Source organism: Epinephelus moara, chromosome 24 (genome assembly GCF_006386435.1).
Source record: "Epinephelus moara isolate mb chromosome 24, YSFRI_EMoa_1.0, whole genome shotgun sequence".
In the NCBI taxonomy this organism is placed as follows: Eukaryota; Metazoa; Chordata; class Actinopteri; order Perciformes; family Serranidae; genus Epinephelus; species Epinephelus moara.
The window spans coordinates 39,286,492-39,308,181 of record NC_065529.1 but is presented as its reverse complement, the minus strand read 5'-3'; the positions used below and the strand labels follow the sequence as shown (position 1 = coordinate 39,308,181).

The 21,690-nt window shown below is 40.7% G+C and overlaps 2 protein-coding genes across 5 annotated transcripts in view; both read left to right on the top strand.

Moving 5' to 3' along the window:
• Positions 1 to 16,447, top strand: part of phc2b (polyhomeotic homolog 2b (Drosophila)) — a 56,337-nt gene extending 39,890 nt beyond the window's left edge. For 3 of the 4 annotated variants that reach the window (XM_050037831.1, XM_050037827.1, XM_050037830.1), the window contains 6 exons: positions 5,164 to 5,378; positions 7,639 to 7,768; positions 10,861 to 10,966; positions 11,058 to 11,172; positions 12,026 to 12,350; positions 13,358 to 16,447. In XM_050037831.1, the coding sequence (XP_049893788.1) occupies positions 5,164 to 5,378; positions 7,639 to 7,768; positions 10,861 to 10,966; positions 11,058 to 11,172; positions 12,026 to 12,350; positions 13,358 to 13,512 (1,046 nt within the window). In that variant the 3' untranslated portion in view covers positions 13,513 to 16,447. The remainder of the gene's footprint in view (positions 1 to 5,163; positions 5,379 to 7,638; positions 7,769 to 10,860; positions 10,967 to 11,057; positions 11,173 to 12,025; positions 12,351 to 13,357) is intronic. The other variant, XM_050037829.1, reaches the window with a different exon arrangement.
• Positions 16,448 to 17,526: 1,079 nt separating this feature from the next.
• LOC126386208 (T-complex protein 11-like protein 1) overlaps positions 17,527 to 21,690 on the top strand; it is a 10,420-nt gene continuing 6,256 nt past the window's right edge. The window contains exons 1-6 of the mRNA XM_050038406.1: positions 17,527 to 17,650; positions 19,459 to 19,549; positions 19,674 to 19,803; positions 19,918 to 20,038; positions 20,574 to 20,794; positions 20,947 to 21,083. Of these exons, the coding sequence (XP_049894363.1) occupies positions 19,471 to 19,549; positions 19,674 to 19,803; positions 19,918 to 20,038; positions 20,574 to 20,794; positions 20,947 to 21,083 (688 nt within the window). The 5' untranslated portion in view covers positions 17,527 to 17,650; positions 19,459 to 19,470. The remainder of the gene's footprint in view (positions 17,651 to 19,458; positions 19,550 to 19,673; positions 19,804 to 19,917; positions 20,039 to 20,573; positions 20,795 to 20,946; positions 21,084 to 21,690) is intronic.

Below are 21,690 nucleotides of genomic sequence, written 5' to 3'. Positions count from 1 at the left end.
TCCCTCTTGAATTTAGCTCATTGTTTACTTTCCTCACTTCTGTTTCTCTTCTCATGCACTGAGCTGAACTACCAATCAGAGTGATTTCATTCACCGACAAGCTCTGCCATTGCCATGGCAGATTAAACATGCTGAATCGACCAAAAAAAAAAGTACACGGGGGAAAACAAGGGGCAAAGTCACGAGACACACTGACTACGGCAACAGACGCTCACCAACAGCCCAACAACGACTAACAGCTGATCGTTAGCTTGGTGTGTTCGGGCCTTAGCACCCACAGTGCAGGGGCGACGTCATGGTCATATTTTGTTCACTCCCATTCACATACATGAGGCAGAAAAAAGATATAATGCAGCTTATTACAACACCATCGTTTAGGGCTGGGCAATATGAAGATATATATCGTTATCGAGATATGAGACTATATATCATCTTAGATTTTGGATATCTTTGTATTGTGTATCAGAAATGTTTTTTTCCCGCATTTTACAGGCTGCATTACAGTAAAGTGATGTAAATTTATCAACTTACCAGACTTTTCTATTTGCTTTAAAACTTGCCTTAACCTACGTAGTCATTATATCCTCATTATTGATGATTATTAATAAAAATCTTAACGTTTTAATATTTTCTGGGGGACAAAAGTAGTCATCCCTACAACTAGAAGGCACTAGCAAGAAATATTGTGATGTTTGATTTTGTCTCCCAGTCCTGGCATTAATGAAATGCTTTTGATGAGATTTAAAGATACCAAGATATATATTGTGTATCGAGATATTGCTGAAAAATATCGTGATATAACTTTCTTTGTGACACAGTGTCAACAAAACCTAAAGAAGCTCAAAGATTATCACACAGCTGTTCTGTTGGATTGCATAAGATAGTACAGGTGTCCAGACTGATGAACTGGTGAGTCCAAGTATAGCACTACAGTTGATTCACTATTTCTTCAGGGAACGATGACAGCTTTTGTCCATTACACAGCTTGTGTAATAGACTATTATGACGATTGCTTGGAAGATCTGAAGTTTCTAAACTTTGGAAAACTGTTACGAAATGTGGGATGGCCCTAAGATTATATTTTCACAATATAATCCAGTTAAAAAGCTTTTATGTATCAAGAAAATCCCACAAATGTTGCACAGTCAGTAAAACGTGTTTTCATATCGCTGCATTTTTTCGCCTGATGTGCACATTTTTTTCAGCCAGGTGATTTAGATAAAAGGGATGAAGCCGGTCCTGATAAATGATTTGACTCACGGTCAGCAGTGTGTGATCATGCAGCAGCTTCACTCTTCTTGCTGAGCATTAAATGATCTTGATGTACTTTCTAAATGTTGACACAGATCAGTTTCTATAGTGACATTTCTCCTAAACGGTTGGAAATGGGGCTAATGCTGTGTTTCTTGTAAACTGAAACATTCTGTAGACCACAAATTGCTGTTTATGGGCAGTGAGTTGGGTGTGATGCTCACCACCAGAGCAGGAAACTATTTTTGTAATCCACTGGCTGCAGGGCTGATGACGCTGTTTCATCTTTCTTTTTTTTAATCTTAGGAAAATTGAACAAAAGCTGTTTTTCAGTTAAAGTGGCTTATTGAGTGTTCAAGGTTTCCAGCGACAAAGATCATCTGCAGCCGTGCTCTCTGCGAACAGATATTCAGACACACTGTCACTTCTCTCTCAAGTGTCTCAGTGGAAGTATGTAAATAGAGTGTAGGGTGTTACATTAAGAGCACACTTATGACACATCACAGAATATATAGCCTGCAGCTCACCACTGCACTGAGGACTCTGATGTCATGTCCTTTGTGTTAGCTTCTGGGTGTTTGGGGTTATTTTAGGTCACGTTCAGACAAATATTAGCACTGTGAGAAAAAACACAGCACCCCTTATTAATTCTAATGGCATGGCTCTTTCTACTGTTAACCTTTACAATCATCAAGATAAGATGATTTTCACCATGATTACTTTACAGTGGGATGATGTCACAGACATTAAGAGTGCTTCTCTACGTTCTGTGAAAGTCTTGCAAATAAATAAAAAATCCCTTGGTTTAAAGTTAATAATACAAAGAGAGATAATTGACTTTGAGTGTAGTTTGAGAGGTCTCTTATAATGGTGGTTTATGGGGAAATGCTTTTGGGGTTCCAGTACCAGATGCAGTATCACTTGTCTCTCAGGGATCCAGCTCTCTTAATACATCCCAGCCTTCATGGATCTGTAACTCAGACTGGACTTCCTGAATTATATTTCATCGTCTCCCCATTAACTAAAACAACACACGGCCCACAAATGCAGCATGTTGATTCTTTTATTTAATGCAGGGCTCTTTTCTGTCTGAACACCAGATGTGGAAGAAGTCTAAACTCTAAAATATTATTAAAAATATTGTGATATTTGATTTTCTCCCTATCACCCAGCATTAATTAAAATGTAGGCCTACATCACTTAAATGTTTAATCTTCTTTAAATATTTGATCTGCTGGGTCATTTGTCAATTTCCCCCTGGGGATCAGTAAAGTTATAACCTTATCTATAATATACACAGATCCAGATTAATAATGCTAAATATAATCAACAAAGTCTACAAACTTACACTTGTGCGTCAGCTCTATGCAGAGCCTATGCCACCATTGTGAGTATTTATACTTGTACGGTGGTGTGTCTGTGTCACTCTGCAGTTACACCTCAAACACTAGTCTGCTGCGGAGGTTTCTGTGAAGTGCTGTAAAGTTTAGTTGATTCAAAACACACATTAAACACACATTAAACATGGCTTAATAGAGACAGTTTCAAACACAAGTACACAAATCAGCTTCACTATAACTCGCAGCATTCACACGCAAAACACTTCATCTGGACACATTTTCCCCACAAATACAACATGCTAACACTATCTGTCTTCACAATTTATTGTTTCTTATTTGTGAAATAAAAGCAAATAAAAGCACTGTTTCCACTGAGGAAAATGGTTTCAGCTTACAAAAAAAGCACTGTTTCCACTGAGGAAAATGGTTTCAGCTTACAAAAATAGACAGGAGGTCTGCGTCGCCGCGACGTGGAGTTACATTTCTTGAGAGGTGCACGTCAGGCTACAGCGTAAGGTACAATAATAATAATATAGTAATAATTTAATGTATTATTTTATAATCATTTTTTTTTTATGATCATTTAATAAAAACCCACACAAAGTCACCCCCCAGCCACCCCCCTCCTCTGATAAGTAGAGAACAGTCCCTAAATTTCCTCTCTGTGGCCCTGCAGCAAACACACGCTACTGTCTCAGGTTTGTGGCTTTAATTAGTTGTAGTATAATTGGATATAGTCGTTGGGACTACAATAAAGTATTTTCAGTGTGAGGCTGAATCTAGAGACTCTCTCCTCTCAGGCTGAACCGTGTAGTCGTGCAGCAGCAGCTGCAGCAGAGAGCTCAGGGCATCAGATGCTAACGTTAGCTGCTGTGGGAGGAAGCACGGAGGCGGACCCTGTTACACGAGCTTTGCTTTAACGGCTCTGTAGCGGCGCTGCAGCGATCACAGCTCCGGGCAGCAGCGGCGGCAGGTCGGTGTGTTTGTGTCGGATCATTACAACAACAAGCACCAGCTAACCCGCACATGTTTTCTCCGTGAACACAGCGGAAGTTGGTAAGAAACCGAATTAAACACCGGAGACTTTAAACATGATGAAGCTCGGCTGCTTCTTGTTTACTTTCGCTTTGTGAGGGTTTAGTGCAGAGACGAGCTGTTGTTGTTGTTGTTGTGATGGTGGAGAGATGCAGGACGGACTGACTGTGTGTTATTGATCCTCTGTGTGTCAGTGGGTCACTGCTCATGTTTTCTCTGCTAGTTTAAGACTAGAAAAGTCTTTTATATCTGCAACAGGCAGGTGTGTGTGACTGGATGCTGTTTTATATGTGATAATTATGAATAATGTAACTTCATAGATGCTTTAAAGGCAGACAGTGACTTGGCTCGGCAAAAATAACAAAATAATTTTTTTTATTTAAGTTTTACCGTTTCATGCTGTCCCTTTAGATGTTTAAAGACATTCCATGAGACGTTTAATGATGTAAAAATAATAATAATGGGCATACAGAGGTGGATTTACCCTGCTCCTGCACTGCTAGTGTAAGATCATGTACTGTAATTTAATAAAACATTAATTAAATTGTCAATGATTGGTTTCTAGATTAAAAGTTTGACTTATAAAATGTCACAAAATACTCAAAAATGCACATTACATATTCATGAAGCCAAAAGTGGTGTCTTTTAAATGTGTTATTTTGTACACCAAACTGTCTAAAACCCCAAAATATTCAATTTACTATCACATATGATAAGGAAAGGAACCAAGTGCTCACATTTTAGAGGCTGGGTTTAAAAAAATGTGTTTTGTAATATTGATGTAAAGATTGAGTCAGACAATTTAGCAGTCCAAAATCCCCAAATATTCAGTTTATGATCACATATGACAAGGAAAGGAAGCAAATGTTCACATAACAAGCTGGAATTTGAAAATGTTTTATGTTTTTGATTTTAAAGATTGAGTGAGACAATTAATCTGGGGTTGCTTAGTATTTTCTTGATAATTGGTTAATGGTTTTTCCGTAAAAAACTGTCAAAAATGGCCAGTTTAAGTCTCCAGATCCGAGTGTGACACTTTCAGGATGCATGTTTTGTGTGAACAGCAGTCATAAAAAATCCCCAGATATTCAGTGTATGATCTCATATGACAAGTAAGGGAAGCAAGTGTTCACATTTGAGGAGCTGGAATCACAAAATGTTTTATGTTTTTGATTTAAAGATTGAATCAGACAGTTAATTAGGATTTCTGGTTATTTTCTTGCCTGTAAAATGTGACAAACTGGTGGAAAATGCCCGGCGTAATTATCCAGAGCCCAATGTGAAATTTTCAAAATGCTTGTTATGTAACAGTCCAAACCTCAGAAACATTCAGTTTATAATCGCATATGACAAGAAAAAGCATCAAATATTCACATTCAAGGAGCAACGAGAGGCTGTTGTGCAGTTTGCCTGAGAAATGACAGAAATTATTTATCAACTATTTTTATTTTTTTTTTATTTTCAGCTCTGATTTAATTCAGACTCAACACGCTCTCGAACATTAACTGGACGGTGTTTGTCTTTCTGTCTCGGTCAGCAGGCGGAGGCTCAACCAAGAGGCCGAGTGCTGCACCTGGGACCCCACCTCCAGCCATGACCTCAGGAAATGAGAGCGAGGCGCCCACCGTGACGGGCAGCACGCCGCAGAACGGAGAGAACAAACCGCCCCAGGCCATCGTCAAGCCCCAGGTCCTCACACATGTCATCGAAGGCTTTGTCATCCAGGAGGGCGCCGAGCCGTTCCCCGTGTGTGTAAGTGGCCCGATCTTGCCTTCGCTAGCGGCGCGACATGATAAACAAGCCAGAGCCAGCACGCGCTCTCTGGTGTACTCGCCTGCAGGGAGCTGTCAGCAGGCAAACACAAAACCCTCTGTTACTACTACTACTGACAGCTCGCAGCTCCGGTGTGATTCAGTCATTAATTTTAGTGAGAGTGTAGCTGAAGGAGCGCAGATGGATGAAGGTGTGTGTGTGTAATGAGCTGCAGCCTCTCAATTAATTCAAAGGCATAAAAATTCCTCCTTTAATCTGTCATGTCCCTCATTCTTTGTTAGTATACATTGTTTACTTGCTATATCTGTATACATGTTGACATGTGTATCATCACATCTTTATTATAATCACTAAAAATGCTAATTGGTACAGAACAGCCTTTTGTTAATTATGTTAAGGTGCAACATATTGACGTGTGCCTGTTATTGTAGGCTTTGGGCTCACTGCCTCCTACTGGACATGTGGTGTAAATGTGCAGTGCATTTACATGCATACAGGCCTGAACACACACACACAAAGAATTTATGATATACAGCATGAAAGAGTGCACAGGCCAGACTATCACAGGGCTGACACATAGAGACAGACAACCATTCACACTCACGTTCACACCTGCAGACAATTTAGAGTCACCAGTTAACCTGCATGTCTTTAGACTGTGGGAGGAAGCTGGAGAAAACCCACGCTGACATGGGGAGAACATGCAAACTCCACACAGAACCCTTTAGACATTCATTTTAGATGATACAAAGCAAAGAGAAGCAGCAGCTCATCACATTTCTTGTCTTTCATATGTGAATTTTTTGGCATATCTGCTTCATTAATGACTCGATTATCACAACTGTTGCAGATTAATTCTGCTTATGAACTAATTTAATATTGACCAGTTGTTTCAGCACATTTAAAAGCCTATTTCTTACTTTGAAAACAGTAGGCCTCATCCACAAACACTGCGTATGCACAAATCTGGGATTCATTTCTTACCTGAGCGGCTATGGCTGAGGTAGAGTGGGTCATCCACCAATCGGAAGATCGGCAGTTCCATCCCGGGCTCCTCCAGCCTACGTGTCAAAGTATCTTTGGGCAAGATACTGAACCCCAAATTGCTCCCAATGGCTGTTCCATCGGTGTGTGAGTGTGTGAGTAGCAGGTGGCACCTTGTATGGTAGCCTTGGCCACCAGTGTATGAATGTGTGTGTGAATGGGTGAATGTGACTTGTAGTGTAAAAAGCGCTTTGAGTGGTCGGATGACTAGAAAGGTGCTATACAAGTGCAGCTCCATTTACCATTTACCTGAAATTGTTGGTACTCTAAAAACAGATTTAGACCTGCCTCAGACCACACGTACACACAAATGATAAAGGCCCAGCAGTCTTAGACAATGTTAACACACGACTTTTTAAAGCTGCATTCATTAAAATGGCTTTAATAGACAACAGTATTTAAAACCATTAGGTTATATTACGAATGCATTGGCCAGTGTATTAGCCTAAATAACTATGAAACTGACGCCTGTTCATCCTCATCAGTCATTCACATAATCAAAATATTTGACTACAAAAAGTGTCCCAGTCTTAGCTTACAGTGGAGATATGAGAATGTCCGTATTGAAGTCTAACAGTTGTTTTTACTTACTCTGCCTTTAATGATCCGCCACTCCCACTAATTTCTAGTGCCATTAAGCTGCACATATATAAAGGCTCTATAAAGAGATTCTTATTTACTTCCAAGCACTTCTGATAAGATATCATATCTAACCTTGCTGGAATATACTGCAGCTGTTTCTTCAGTAGAGAGTGCGTCTTCAGAGACTGACATCAAGTGTTTGAAGAGAGCGACAAACAGCTTATTAGCTGTTTCTGACTGCCAAGACGTTCCCTGTGTAGAAACAACTTCACCGTTTCCTCCATGATACATCTCTAGGCAAACTTATGTCCTTATATAGAGAAATGGGGGCGTGGCATAATCACTTCATTTCATTTTATCTTATCAATACTACAGTAATGTATCAAAGAGATCGACTGATTCAGATAGGACACTATCTTTACACGTAAAGTCGTCTTTCCCCCGTCATGTTGCTGTTGTTATTATTGTTAGAATTATGGTATTGCAGTCGTTCATATGAAGCGATCTGACTTAACTGTCAGTCACAGTAGTCACAGTTATTGTTTCTTATTCCTTGAGCATGTTGTCACTATTTCATTTCGACAGATCTGTAAATATTTTCTTCTTGCCACAGGTGGAGCGTCTGCCCATTCTCATCGACAGCCCAAAGAAGCTGGATCATCAGCTCTCCTCAGACCCCGACAAAACCCCCGTCAGCAACGCAGGAAACACAGACTCTGAGCCAGAGGACATGAACCAGCCAGGTGGGACAGAAAGCATTAAATATTATTGTATTACAAAGTACATCAGGTTGTGTAGCACTGTGCTGGTGCTCATGAAACTCAGGATGTACAGATCCCACTTTTTTCCGAGGCATTTGAACATTTTATTTTTGTTTTTTGTAGGTTTATAAAATTGCAGCATTACAGCACATCAACCTCATAACGACGGACAGACCTTCACACTGTTAACACACACACACACACACACACACACACACACACACACACACACACACACACACACACAGTTACTGCGGTGGGGTTACTGTTGTGAATAGATCCAGACCTGACAAACAGCGCTGAGCTGCTGTGATAAACGATGAGCTGGTGCTGCACTCGCTGTCCTCTGTGTGTCAACACAGAAAAGGCTGCCCTCAGCGTAATTACATGCCTCTGCATCTCTTCACCAAACCACTTAACCTATGCGTGGCTCCGTCTTCTCTCCCCCCAGACCCAAACCAACGTGCTAAATAATGTAGCTCCTGCAGTTGTGATTCTATAACTCAAGATGCTTTTTAAGCGGAGATGCTGGATGTGAGAGATGTTTCAATATGATATATATAAATCTTTGAAACGTTAGCTAAGTCATTATTAAAATGTTCAGCTTCAGAGTGAAGGTTTGTTTCTGCCTTCACATCAGAACACACACACAGGAAGTGGCAAAATAACAGCAGCACATTAACGTGCTGCATTAGGTTAACCGAGCAAAACAGAGAACTGTACTTCATGTGGATCGGAGACATTTAAAAGGTTTAACCTGCTCAGCTTCTGCTGCAACATGACGTCGTCCTACAAGGTGCTGTGTTCAAGGCTCGGTTTTGTTCAAAGGTTTTTGATTTGCACCTTGACTTTGACCCCAGTTCCTGAAAGATACTTTCCTAATACCAATTTTACAAAATCCATTCTAACAAAAAGAAAATCCCACATTATGGTACAAATCTTTAACTTTTCAGCCTCGTAGCATTTTTTCAAACTCAAAGTAGTTTCATAACAGAAAACCTCATTACCACAGTGTGGTTGAACTTAAGTTTTCTGTGTCAACTCTTTAGTTTCATGTCTCAGCACCTCTGCATTTTTTCGCACAAAGCAGTCTTGAAGTTGTTTTGATGTTAAGCCTCGGGCTCTGGGAGGCCGGGCGTTTTACTGCACGTTCACCCGACCAGTGAGGAGATGACTGTGTGCTGCTGCGGAGGAGGAGGAAACTTTCTCAGAGCTGGGTCTGGGAGTCAGATCTGGCTCTTTAATGTTAGGCGGACTTAAACGCTGAGAGGAAGAGGGCTGCAGTTTGTTCTCCTTCTTGCAGTCAAACACAGAGCAGCGTTCTCCTAAATTTATTCAATGCACGTTCAAGTGTTTCATCAAATTCACCGTGTTGCCGGTGTTGGCAACAGTGTCCTCTTTGCATATATATTTATTTTGCCTGCTTTTGGCATTGAACCGCACTTCTGATCTACACCTATGTGTCGCACGCTGTAGTCAAGCAATACGCAACAATGCACGTGAGCGCCGTCTCCGGGCGCAGCGTTGTGTTTTTCCTGCATGCCTCTACAACATGTAACATTAGACATCTGTTCCTCCAACTGGATTTCCTGGATCTTATTTCATGTCTCACTCATCCCTCTAACAACGGGCTAATAAGGTCACTATCAACACTAACAGTGATGCGCCAGATTGGATCAGTGCCTTCCTAAAAGACACCTCTCAAAAAAGGTTTTCTCAAGTCAACACATCAAAACTGGAGTCTTTTTAAATTCCAGAGACTTATAAAAATAGTTTTGTTTGCTGGTTTTATTTTTATCGAGTATTAACAAACCAGACTGCTTCACCACGCTGGCCAACTGTAGCAGACACTGACGTGCACAGACCAAGCGGCAACCACCAGAGCTGAAAAGTGAAGCCAACATGGAAGTGCCAAAAACTGCAGTTCTTTAAACGGCTGCTTGAGGTTGGCTCCAGAAGCCAGTCAATCCCCATTAGACCCCCATTTTTAAAGTGCCCAGCTATACAGCAGAAATGACCATGATTACAGCTTGGTACACAATTACAGTACTGATGTTCCAGTCTCAAGCCCTGTGACCACCTTCAGGGCTGAAAAAGGAAGCCAATGTCTAAGTGTCAAAAACTGCAGTTCTCTGAATGGCCACTTGAGGCAGACTCTGGGAGCCAGTCAATCCCCACAGACCCCCATGTTAACATGCCCAACTTTACAGCAGAAATAAACATGTTTACAGCCTGTTAAAAAAACAGTTTTGGTCACTATAGCTAATTTCAACATTTATGACAATTGTACGGTGGTGAATGTTTACATAAGTCACCTGTTTACATTTTATTAAGGTTTAAAGTAATGCATATTTAAGGGCAGGCTGCTTCGAGTGACGCGCTGTCTTGCAATAGTGTCCTGGGCCTCTCAGTCAGATCCACCCCTCACTCCTCCACAGCAACACCCTCTTGCTCAAATATGGTCACTTCTGGCTCCAAAAAGCCAAGATGGCGACAGCTGAAATGTTGAACTCGAGGCTTCAAAACAGGAGCCCACAAACCAATGGGTGACATCATGGTAGCTACGTCCATTATTTTTACAGTCTGTGGCACAGACGACCAGCTTTTATGCACTGTTGAAGGACTCACGGTTTGAGCACAGAAACCTAAAACGGTTGATAACTTTAATTTTTTTGTACATTGTAATGGAGAACGAAATTCCAGCAATGTTGTACAATAAACAGAGAGACAAACCCTGTCTAGAGAAATCACCTCTGGGTGTTATTGTGCATTCGTATATGGGTGTCATATACATTTGAATTTTACTGGAAATGTCAGGCTGGAAGGAGAGTTAGGGAGGGAAGGGAGTTATTGCTCTTGGTGTTGATGACCCTTTATTAACCGAATTTACCAGGTTTGACTGAGAAGTTGAAAAGCTTCAGTTTATGCAAACATATTGAATATGCTCATTATTAAATGATTTTGTAAGTCACTTGCAGTCATTCAGTTAGAGCAGATGTCATGTGTCAATGAGTGAACGTCTCATTTCAGAAGAAAAAGTAATGTTAGTGTCCGCCTTGTTTCCCTTCCCACAGAAAAGGAGCAAGAACCCAAGCTGACCTGTGAATACTGCGGCTGGGTCGACTTTGCCTACACGTTCAAAGGCTCGAAACGATTCTGCTCCATGGTTTGTGCAAAGAGGCAAGTCACCTTCTGGGCTGATGTTTCTTCTTTTTTTAAAAACGGCTGTGTGAATAAAGCAAAGCTCTAACAGTGGATGTTTTATGGACAGGTACAACGTGGGCTGCACGAAGCGGATAGGCCTGTTCCGTCCAGAGAGGAGTAAACCAACGAATCGCTGGCGTAGAAGATCTCAGGGCCTCTCCAGTATAGAAGCTAAGAAGCAGGTACACACACACTCATACACAGAAACACTCACACACACGCTCACCGTTGTAAAACTTCTTCATCAACACTTTACCTCCCATCACATACTGCTTCCACTGCACATTTTATGCCCCGCACTTTTCACGCCTCATGCTTTTTAATGAACTCGAGCATCATTTGTGTCAGTGCCCGATTATCCCTCTGTCTTTAAAGGGTCATTAAGTACTTTATGGTCTTTGTCAACGTTTATTGGTGACCAGTAGGAACAGGGAGGCATTAGTAGAGATTTTCTGCCTGCTGCACAAGTTATATAGACATCAAAAGCGACAGGATTGGCTGCTTTTGTTTTGGGTGTTTCGCCACTCATCTGTGACTTAAACGGAGTACTTCTCCATATCCTGTGACCTGACTTGTCCTCCCTTGAAATACTGAAACTTGTAATGACACAGTAAAGTCAGAATTTTACAATAGAGACAAGTAGTTTGGATGATAATGTTTTTGGCTTGAGAAGAGTCTTTTTAAGCTTTTAATGCCAAAATATTTTGAGTTATGTAATGTCTCTGGGGTTGGGTCCTTAACCTCCTGTGGGGGGTGCTTTTGTTTCATGTTTGGTCCAGGAAATGAGTTTTATAATCCAGAGGGTTCAGCACCTGACAAAGTAATTGTCGAGGCATTGGTATCGATCCAACAACCCTATCAAATCCCCGCAGGTGTATTATACTCATTTGAGGCTATTGTACAGTATAAATCTTACTTAGTACCCCTTTAATCTTTGATGTGTCTAACACAATGTCCCAGCGGTGTTTTACTGATGAGCACTTCATGTCTCAGATGCCGAACCTTGACGTCATGCTCGATTATTTCACTCTCCAGAAGCTGTCCCCCTCCCCGCAGCAGCCTCAGGGCGGCTCTGTATCCTCACCGCATCCCTCGCAGCCCAGCCAGGAGGAGTCCAGCCCGTGTTCGGACATGTCCAGCTATGAAGAACCGCCGTCTCCCCTGTCAGCGGCCAGCTCAGGACCCCCGCCTCCTGCACCGGCACCAGCACAGGTCCCCGTCCACCGGCATCCGAGCAGGGCCTCGGACCAGGAGAGCTGCGCTGCGAGAGATGCACCTTCGCTCTGTCAGCGCTTCTTACCCAACGACCCCACCAAGTGGAATGTGGAAGAAGTTTACGAGTTCATTCGTTCACTGCCAGGTCAGTAAACAGAGTAAACACAGGGATCAGACTCCTAAAGCATCACATACTCCCTGTGCTGCTCATGAATCCTGTTTTAAAGATATAATATCTTAACTTTTCCGCTTTTAATCAAGGAGATGGTCCACGTCATGTGGCTGCCATTGCCTGTCAGTGGCATCATATCCCAGGGTTAAGGATGTCTGCCAGGAGCTGTGATAAAATGACTTTTTATTTGGCTTAAGCCACATTTTTATGATACACTTTTTAGATCTTGGGCATTTTTAAGAATGTGGTTTTACTGGTAGTCATCAGACATCTGGAAACTTTTGAAATTGGTACAACATTACCAGATTAAAACAGAGAAAAAAAGGGCTGTGGCATTCACTTTTTCTCAAGAGGTAGGGTAGAAAACCTACAACTACCAGAGTCACCGCACTGAACCAATAAAAACTCCTGCTGGTAGGTGACATAATGTGAACTTGTCCGTTTGGCACAATGGCAGCCGGCTGGCAACAAACAATCTTGTAAAACAGTTAAATGATAAGCTAACACATGTTTCTGAAAACATTAGAGGGGAGCAATAGGCAACTCAGTAACAGAATCTTGGTTCATATTTGATCAGTGCTGCGTAGTTTAACAGTTTGATCTCAGTTTTTTCAGGTTCTGTTTTCACAGCTTCACAAACACTCGCTATCACAGCTAAATAGGGCACTAAAATATGTTTCTAGAGACCATTTTAGGTGAGAAATAAGCATTGCAGTGTCAAAATCTTGGTTTATATTTGAGCAGCAGAAGTGGAAATTGCACAAGTACAGCCATGTAGTTTAAGCAACAGTCTGAAAGCCAGTCGAAGTCCAAAAAAGTTTCACTGGGAGGGGAGCAGGGAGATCTAGACACTGGTTAGATGGAGAGAAGTTTTCCACAGTTCATTTTCACATACCACTCCCATCGTTTTGATACAAAGCTGTTTAAAATCTGCGACGTTTCCTTTTTAAGTGACTAACTGAAGCTTGTACTTCTTCCAGGTTGTCAAGAGATAGCAGACGAGTTTCGCTCTCAGGAGATTGATGGACAGGCCTTGCTCCTGTTAAAGGAGGACCACCTCATGAGCACCATGAACATTAAACTGGGACCTGCACTCAAGATCTTCGCACGCATCAACATGCTCAAAGACTCTTAGCAGTAAAGAGTGTGTGTGTGTGTTCCGTGCATTGATCTAAGTGCGTCTATTTTTGTGTGTGTTTGTAAGCGTGCGAGAGAAGAGTGTGAAACTTTGGCAAATGATGTCATCGTAGCACTGACGACACAGACTGACTGCACTATGACCTCGCCTCCTCCCCACTACTGGACCGGTTCCTTTGAGTCTCACTTGGACTCATACTCACCTGCAGCTGGAGCACTGGAAGCTGTTAGTCTGTGTTTACGTGCACTCAGAGGGTTAAAATCAGGAGCCACAGTGAGATCTGTGCCATATTCCAAAATGTTGATTCTCACAATAAATGATTGAATTTACACCAGGTGTTAACATGCAGGCTGTGTCGGGATATATGATATGAATAAGAAAGAACGCATGTTAAAGTCAGGTGTAAATGCATGTAGAAGTTTGCATTTTGACTGCTATTGGCTCCTCTAGATTAAAATGTGGTCTGGCTCACATTATGATCAGATCTCAGACAGGTGTAAATGCCGTCCATGCTGCATTTTTGGGCTTTTTGTGTTTGTATTAGTGAGTTGATGTGGGGGACAACATGTAACAAAGGACACTGCGGTTAATGGAGGCCCCTTATGCCGGGTACACACTGGATGTAGAAGTGCCGCTAAGTGCTACCCTCTTCCCTTCAGCAACCATGTTAACCAGTTGAAAGCTAGCTCACAATCTGCAGCAAAAGTTTTGGCATCTGGTCTGTTTTTTCCATGAGTGAACCTGGCAAGAAAACACGCTAGTGATTTATTATAAAAGATATATAGGAGATATTACATACAATATATCTCTGATCATGATAAATGATGAAATATGCGTTCACTGCTCCCACGTATTATTTGTTAGTTGTGTCTAAACAAAGAGCGAGAGAGACAAGCGGACACACAAAAGCAAACAGAGACAGTTCTCCATGTGATTAGAACAAAGCAGAGGAGATGAATCACTTGCTGGCCGAAGCAAAGAAATACGCATGTGGTACAAACGGCCAAGCAACTGCTGAGGGGCTTAACAGTTGACATGTCATACTGCTTCTGCGTCCAGTGTGAACATGGCATTAGGGTCCTGACACACCTGGCCGACTGATGGCCGTCAGTGAGAATCTGTCGCCCTAATTTTTGCAGTGTGCGCTGTTAGTACTTCTTTGCTCTTGTTGGGGGCTTTTTGCCAAACGAAATCCCTCTGATTGGCAGTTCGGCTCGGTGCAGAAGAGAAACGGAAGTGAGGAAAGTAAACAACTAAAGTCAAAAGGGTATGAGATGGAAACAAACTTGTATCAGGCAAGATTGTTTATTTTAGCCACTGTGCTATTTAGCAGAAACGGTTCGTAATTGTTTGTGTCATTGTTAGCTAGGGCACGGTTAATATCATTTGTTCTTTCACCATGAGGTTAATGTGCCAACTGGCTAACTAGCATCTTAAGTCCGTCTTGTTGGTCTTACGGTTTCTCTCTCTACTGCGTCCTGCTGCTATGGGGAGTTGTTTCCTCTCATGCAGACGCAGAACATACGTGCTAGTTGGCTGTTTGAGTTGTGTTCAAGTGCAACTTTTTGGCCAAGATACAGGCGACATGAGGCAATGCACGAGTCGGCATTTGTCGCCACTAGTTTGGTTTGGTGTGTCTGGGCTTTTAAAACCCCTAAGCCCACAGCATTGCTTTCTTTGACCTGAGACGTGTCATGCTGTGCTCCTGTTTTGCATATTAAGATCTGATCATAATGAGGGCAGAACTGTGATAACAAGACCGCTTATTAATTCCAGGTGTAGAGGCAAAGGTCTTAATTACATATTATCCAGATAGCATATCCAGATACAGAGTCCTTGATAACAGCAGGTGTAAATGTGGTCTCAAATTTGGCCCACAAAAAAACACAGGGGAAGTTTAAAGGAAAATGGAGACGTGAATAAGAGAAGTTGAAAAAACAAGTTTTAGTGCCAAAGTGCACCGTCTGCCCAGTTGTGTCTGGGCTGGGTCATACTGCAACACAGTGCTGACTGAATTACGACATTGAGACAAACGTGACTGAAATCTGAGTTTATAATTATTATTATTATTATTATTATTATTATTATTATTATTATTATTATTAATATTATTATTATCATAAGAGATGTTTTTGTACAGTTGTTAGTGTGTGAAGGAGAGCCACGTCTCTCCGTGTGGCTGGGAACAGAAGATTGCATTCATTAATTTTCTCATTTTTATTCAGCAGATGCTCCTTTGCCTTTTCTCACAATAAGACTCTCACAGCTCTCGAATACAAAGCTCGAATGCGGAGAAAACGTTTAAGCGGTTTCTTTTGTGACATTGATTTCCCTTTCATGAGGAACTCACCAGTTTTTCTCCTGTAGATTTAAACTGCTTACAAATGATTTTTTTCGCCGCTTTTTTTCAAAATGATTTACTAAAATATGACATTGATTTCTTGTCTGGGCTTCATAGGAGGACACTAAGTTATCTAAGGAACAGTTGGGGCGTGCTGCTCTCTTCACACAGCCCGGCTTTTGGCACTTATTTTCCTTTTCGTTTGCTTTGGTGTTATGAGACACTCCGACTAAAGTGAGAGCAGCGTTTGTGCAGCAGTGCAAACAAGTTTATATGTACATAGCCGCTTCAGAGGAGAAAGACTGAAACTAAGTATGAAGCTGTCTTTTCTTTTTTAAGTTATCCTTGTTATTTTAAAACAGAAATTTAATGGTGTTTAATATTTTTGAAATATGCAAATGTATAAAACTTCATGGCCTGGGAGTTGTTTTTTAACTTTTTTTTTCCTAATGAAATATGATCAAATCTATTTGTGTTTTTTGTGGCTGTGATGAAAGGTCAACTTTTTTAGATAAGGCTTTGTCAAATGCTTGTATTTATCGAAACAGTTTGTTACACAACATTTTGCAATTATAAATAATTTGCAATTCACTTCTGTCTTGGGCTGTTTTTGTGTCTCTGTGCGAAAGAAAAAGTCAATTTTAATCTCTGTCTCAGCGCATTCTCAAAGGTATTACAAGTCCCAGGTTTGTGAGAAAACAATCATCCAAAACCCAAAAAGCAGAGCAGCAAATTGTCAGATTTGTGGATAATGCTTTTATTTCATGTTGGTCAAATAATTTACAGGCAATGTCAGCACTATAAAGTACCACACAAGGTGAGATAATTATAAATCCCATGTTTGAAAAGCAGCACAGCTGCAAAAAAGTATAAAAACCATCACTAATAGTGATTTTTGATTATTTGCAACAAACTTTACTACAAGAAAATTAACATTACAGTAAGCCAAAATTATGGAAACAACACGTACAAATCACTGTATTATATTATGAATAAAACCTTAAATACAAATCTGACAGCTTCTTAAGAGGGAAGGTCTTCAAAGGACTTTTATTTTGATATTTTAGGGGCATAATTGTAAGTGTAAAACTAATGCACAGTATAGGTAAGAGGAACACACAGGTACACTATATTAAGTATATTATTGAAGAATACATCTGTATTGTTTGTTCCCTGCTCATCCTCTGCAGTTTCAATCCCTTCTAGAGTTTCCTGGTTTATAGGAAACGGGACATTTCCAGCTGTTCACACATGACTGTCTCATACAATGGACCATTTTATCCAAACACACCGGCCGCTTTCCATTTTGTTTCCCCTCACTAACAATAGAGGCACAACAAGAAGGAGCAGGTACCATAGGTTGCCTTTCAAACGCTGTGACACGCTGCTGCAGAAACACACACTACAGACACGCCCACTTGTTTTGATTTGAGAACGGACCAAACCAAAAGAAGCCGCGGTCTTTTACTGTACTTAATGCGACAGTGAATAAAAGTCAACCATTTAATATATTTACATATACATTTTGTGTCACGATTTAATCTTACATGAAGGTTTAGATGACGTGTTAAAACCAAAACAAAGTATGTCATTTTCAAACTCCCCCCATACATCGTTCAGAATGGTTTAGCCCAGGTTCAAACTTGACCGTTGATGTTTCAGCTGTGAGACTTTTAAAAGGCACAGAGAGACAAACGGTTAATGTCAACGTTACTTTATCGGTAACGTTTCACTTAGTGAAACTATAGTGTTATTTTTTAAGTCTTTATTAATTCAACAAAATACCAACAACAGGTAAGTTTATTAAAATGTTTTATTGTCGTTATAGCGCAATTTTGTCGCTCCTTGTATTTTGTTTTTTGCTCTACTGTGACATTTTAACAACGTTAATGTTAAGTTAGACGGTTTTAGCTAACGTCAATTTAAGTAACGTTAACGATTACTGTCATGAGCTTTGTTTATTTCAGTTCATTTATTTAACTTAAGTTATGTTACTGTGCTTAACGTACGACTTTGAGATACCGTTACTCGTAAGTTACCTGAGTATTTCCATTTCTGGCTACTTCAGCTAACGTTAGTGTTGAAACAAACGTTACTAATGCTACACCGGTTACAGATATTGTGACGTAACTAGTTCAATTTATTTGATAACTGTAGTAATTTACTTGGCATAGAGTCAGATTTTGATCGTAACGTTAATTTAAGTGGTAGTAGTACATTAACTGCATTTAATTAACCAAGGTAATGTTACTGTACTCAACGTACGATTTTGAGGTAACGTTACTCGAGTACTTCCATTTCTGCAAGCATAAAAAAGTTACTAATGCAGCAGTAGTTACACTTGAGTGGCAACTATTATAACGTTACTTTTTATACTAGTTATATTTATTTTATGAATTATAGGTTCGAATTAATAATACATAAAATATAATCATAGATAAATTGTGATATTATTTAGCTACAGGTTGGAGGTTCACAAGTTCCTACCAGCAGTAGCCTATAGTAATTAAAATAAGCCCCACCTGTACACATGATTACACCTATAATTAACTATAATTCAATACTATAATGTACATTTTTTTCTCAAATTGGCCATTTTGCGTAATGACTACTTCCTCTTTTGGTACTATTTACAGTTTCATTTAATTTTTTCTATGCATTACTTTTACTTGTACCAGTTTTCTACACTCTGGTCTTTATTTTTCTGAAGTAAAATATCTTTGTACTTGATCCTTAAGTTTTTTTTCTGATATTGTATCATACTGCTACGAACATTTATTATATTATAATAATAATATTTAAGGGTTGCAACTAATAGTTCTTTTAATTGCTGATTAGTCTGTGGATTATTTTCTCGATTAATTCATTAGAGATGCATGATGTTGTATTTTTTATCAATATCCAATATGCCAATATGTAAGAACTCGTTTGACTGACAACCGATACTGATATCAATATATCCATTTTTTTACCTACCTAATTTTAGTGGTCATCGTGTCTCTTCTGTAGTGGAATTAACATCATATTACGCATGCATACTCTTATCATGATTGCCCACCAGCAGGTGGAGACATGAAATAGACTGCTTTTTAATGTATGTAATATTTATTCATCGCGCAAAATAAGAAAAACATATTGGCCGATTCTAGTAGTTCATTTTAAAGCCAATATTGGCCGATACAGATGATGTGCTGGTATTATAGTGCATCTCTAAAATCGATTCATCTATAAATTGGCAGATAAATAAAAGTTTAGAAAATGTGTTATAATGTCCCACAGCCCAAAAAGATGAATATATAGGCTAGCTATTTGACCAACAGCCCAAAACTCAAATATATTCATTTTATTATCATATATGTCAAGGAAGAGCAGAAAATCTTCACATGTGAGGAGCTGGAACTATCAAACGTTTGGCATTTTCATTGGGAAAATAACTATAATGATTAATAGACTGTTATAAAAGCAGCAAATTAATTTTCTGTTGGCTGAGTAATAGAGTAATTTACCTATAATTGCAGCTCTTAATAGTTTTTGTAAACATTGTGACCGATTTCACCAAGCTCTGTTGAGTTTATTATTCACCGAGTAATTTAAATGTCTAGACTGTTGCTGAAATGCCAAATCAAAGAGACGAGGCCGCTGATGATTCCCCCGCTGACCTTCCCTGTCTGGAAAAACTTGACTCTCCCACAGGTATGGAGCTTTATTATGGCAGTTATTGTTTTCAGGCACGTTCAGGGACCATTAGTAATTGAATTATTACCACCGTGGCAGTTTTAATTATCTGAGGGTGTGTGTGTCCTGTCTGTGGTGTCAGGGAGCCCACCCACCGCCTCATTATCCAGTCTGATGGAGCTGGAAAATTGTGTTTCCAACCTGAACCTCGCACATGAGATAGTGCTGAACAGAGACTTCTGCTTCAAACCCAGGAGCCCTCCTACAGACAGGCAAGAAAAACACTCCGGCGCAGCTACAGTGACCTTGGCTATTCTTATTTCTTACATTAATTGCGAGTTTAGTCTCTTTTGAGCTGCTTTGTTAAACCATTTTTCCTTCTGTAGCCTGGAGGGCAGGGTGACGGAGATTGTTCACCGAGCGTTTTGGGACAGTCTTCAAGAGCAGCTGAGCAGTGATCCTCCAAACTACAGCCATGCTGTCACTCTGCTCCAGGAAGTCAAGACTGTAAGTGTGTATGGCATCAAATCAGAGGCATTAGCGGCAGAGGAAGAGGGTCTACTGAGACCTCCGACCCCATTCATTCTCATAAGCTTTGAAGATCAAACGTGTCTGACAGTATGGGCAGATGACACATGAACACGTGGCCGATCTCACAGGCTTATCAGAGCTGTCTGCTGTTTATAGGAAAAAATAAATATAGTAGGTAATGTTGAAGTCTAGATGTTAAACTACATACTATTTTCATCACCAATTGATCTATTTACACTGCATTTGTAGAGCAGCCAATAGGATCACCCTCTCTATGAAATGACCTGTGATTCAACAAAATCTCCCATCACAGGCCCGATTTCTAACACCTGAAAACAGAGCCAAGAGGAGGTGCAGAAGTCTAGTGTTCACTCAGATCATTTGAATGACAATATGCTGAACAATTACTATGGAATTTCTGCCCAGTGACGCCCAAAGAAAACTGCCTACCTCAGCCTTATTGGGTATTGAGTGTGGACTTAACTGAAGTCCACCTCATATTTCTTTTTAGATGCTTCAGTCCCTGCTGCTGCCCGGTCACGTTAGACTGAGAGCTCAGCTGGACGAGGTGCTGGACATGGAGCTGATCCAGCAGGAGGTCGATCATGGAGCTCTGGATCTCCACAGACTGGCAGGATACATCATCAACACCATGGCATCTTTGTGTGCACCTGTGCGAGACCCAGTAGTCAGGGCACTGAGGGACCTCGAGGACCCTGTGGAGCTCTTGAGGTGAGGGTGCCTCCTGTATTTGACCCATTTTACACCGGGCTGGAGTTTGTGCTTTGTGAAACAAGTTTAATTGTTGCATGTTTGGGATTTTTTTTGGTAAAGCATCACAAAAGATGTTTCACTCAAAACTAATTCTCCTGCCCTTCCCTCAGGGAGATCTTCCGTGTCCTGGGCCTGATGAAGGCCGACATGGTTAACTTCACCATCCAGAGCCTGAGGCCTCACCTCATGCAGCAGGCCGTGCAGTACGAGAGGGCCAAGTTTCAGCAGATCCTGGACAAGCAGCCAGGTGAGGAAGAGTGTCTGAATTTCTAATCTGAGTGCTACAGTGTGATTGAGACCATAAAGGTGACTTTTTCCACTATGAAATTTATGGTCATTGGTTATATCATTGTTCAATTAAATAGACTTTGACCTTGGTCGCTCCAAAGCACTATCCTGCCATTTTTAGTTTCTCTAAGAGCAGGTGAGGATACTCTTGTCTATGTAGAGCTGACTAATCCGAGATTTTCATTTCAATTCAATTTCATTTAAAAAGCCCAATATCACAATTTGCCTCAGAGGGCTTTTTGAATTACAATCACATACTACTGCCGTCTGTTGGCGTGGAGAATTATTTCCTCTCACGCAGGCGCAGAACGTATATGCTGGTTTGCTGTCGGTTGAAGTCTTTGCAGTGTGCATGTGCAGCTTTTTGGCTGAGACACAGGTGACATGAGGCAGACTCACAAGTCAGTCTTTAGACGCTTTGCTTAATTAAAGACTGATGACTTTCTCCCTGATTTTGTGTTTAGATGGGCGGATACAATTTCAGAGTTTAAAAAAACTCCCTACGTTGCAGAACCAATAGTAAATCTGCAGGGCGGTCCTTCGGTGGCTCGCTGAACTCTTGTGCT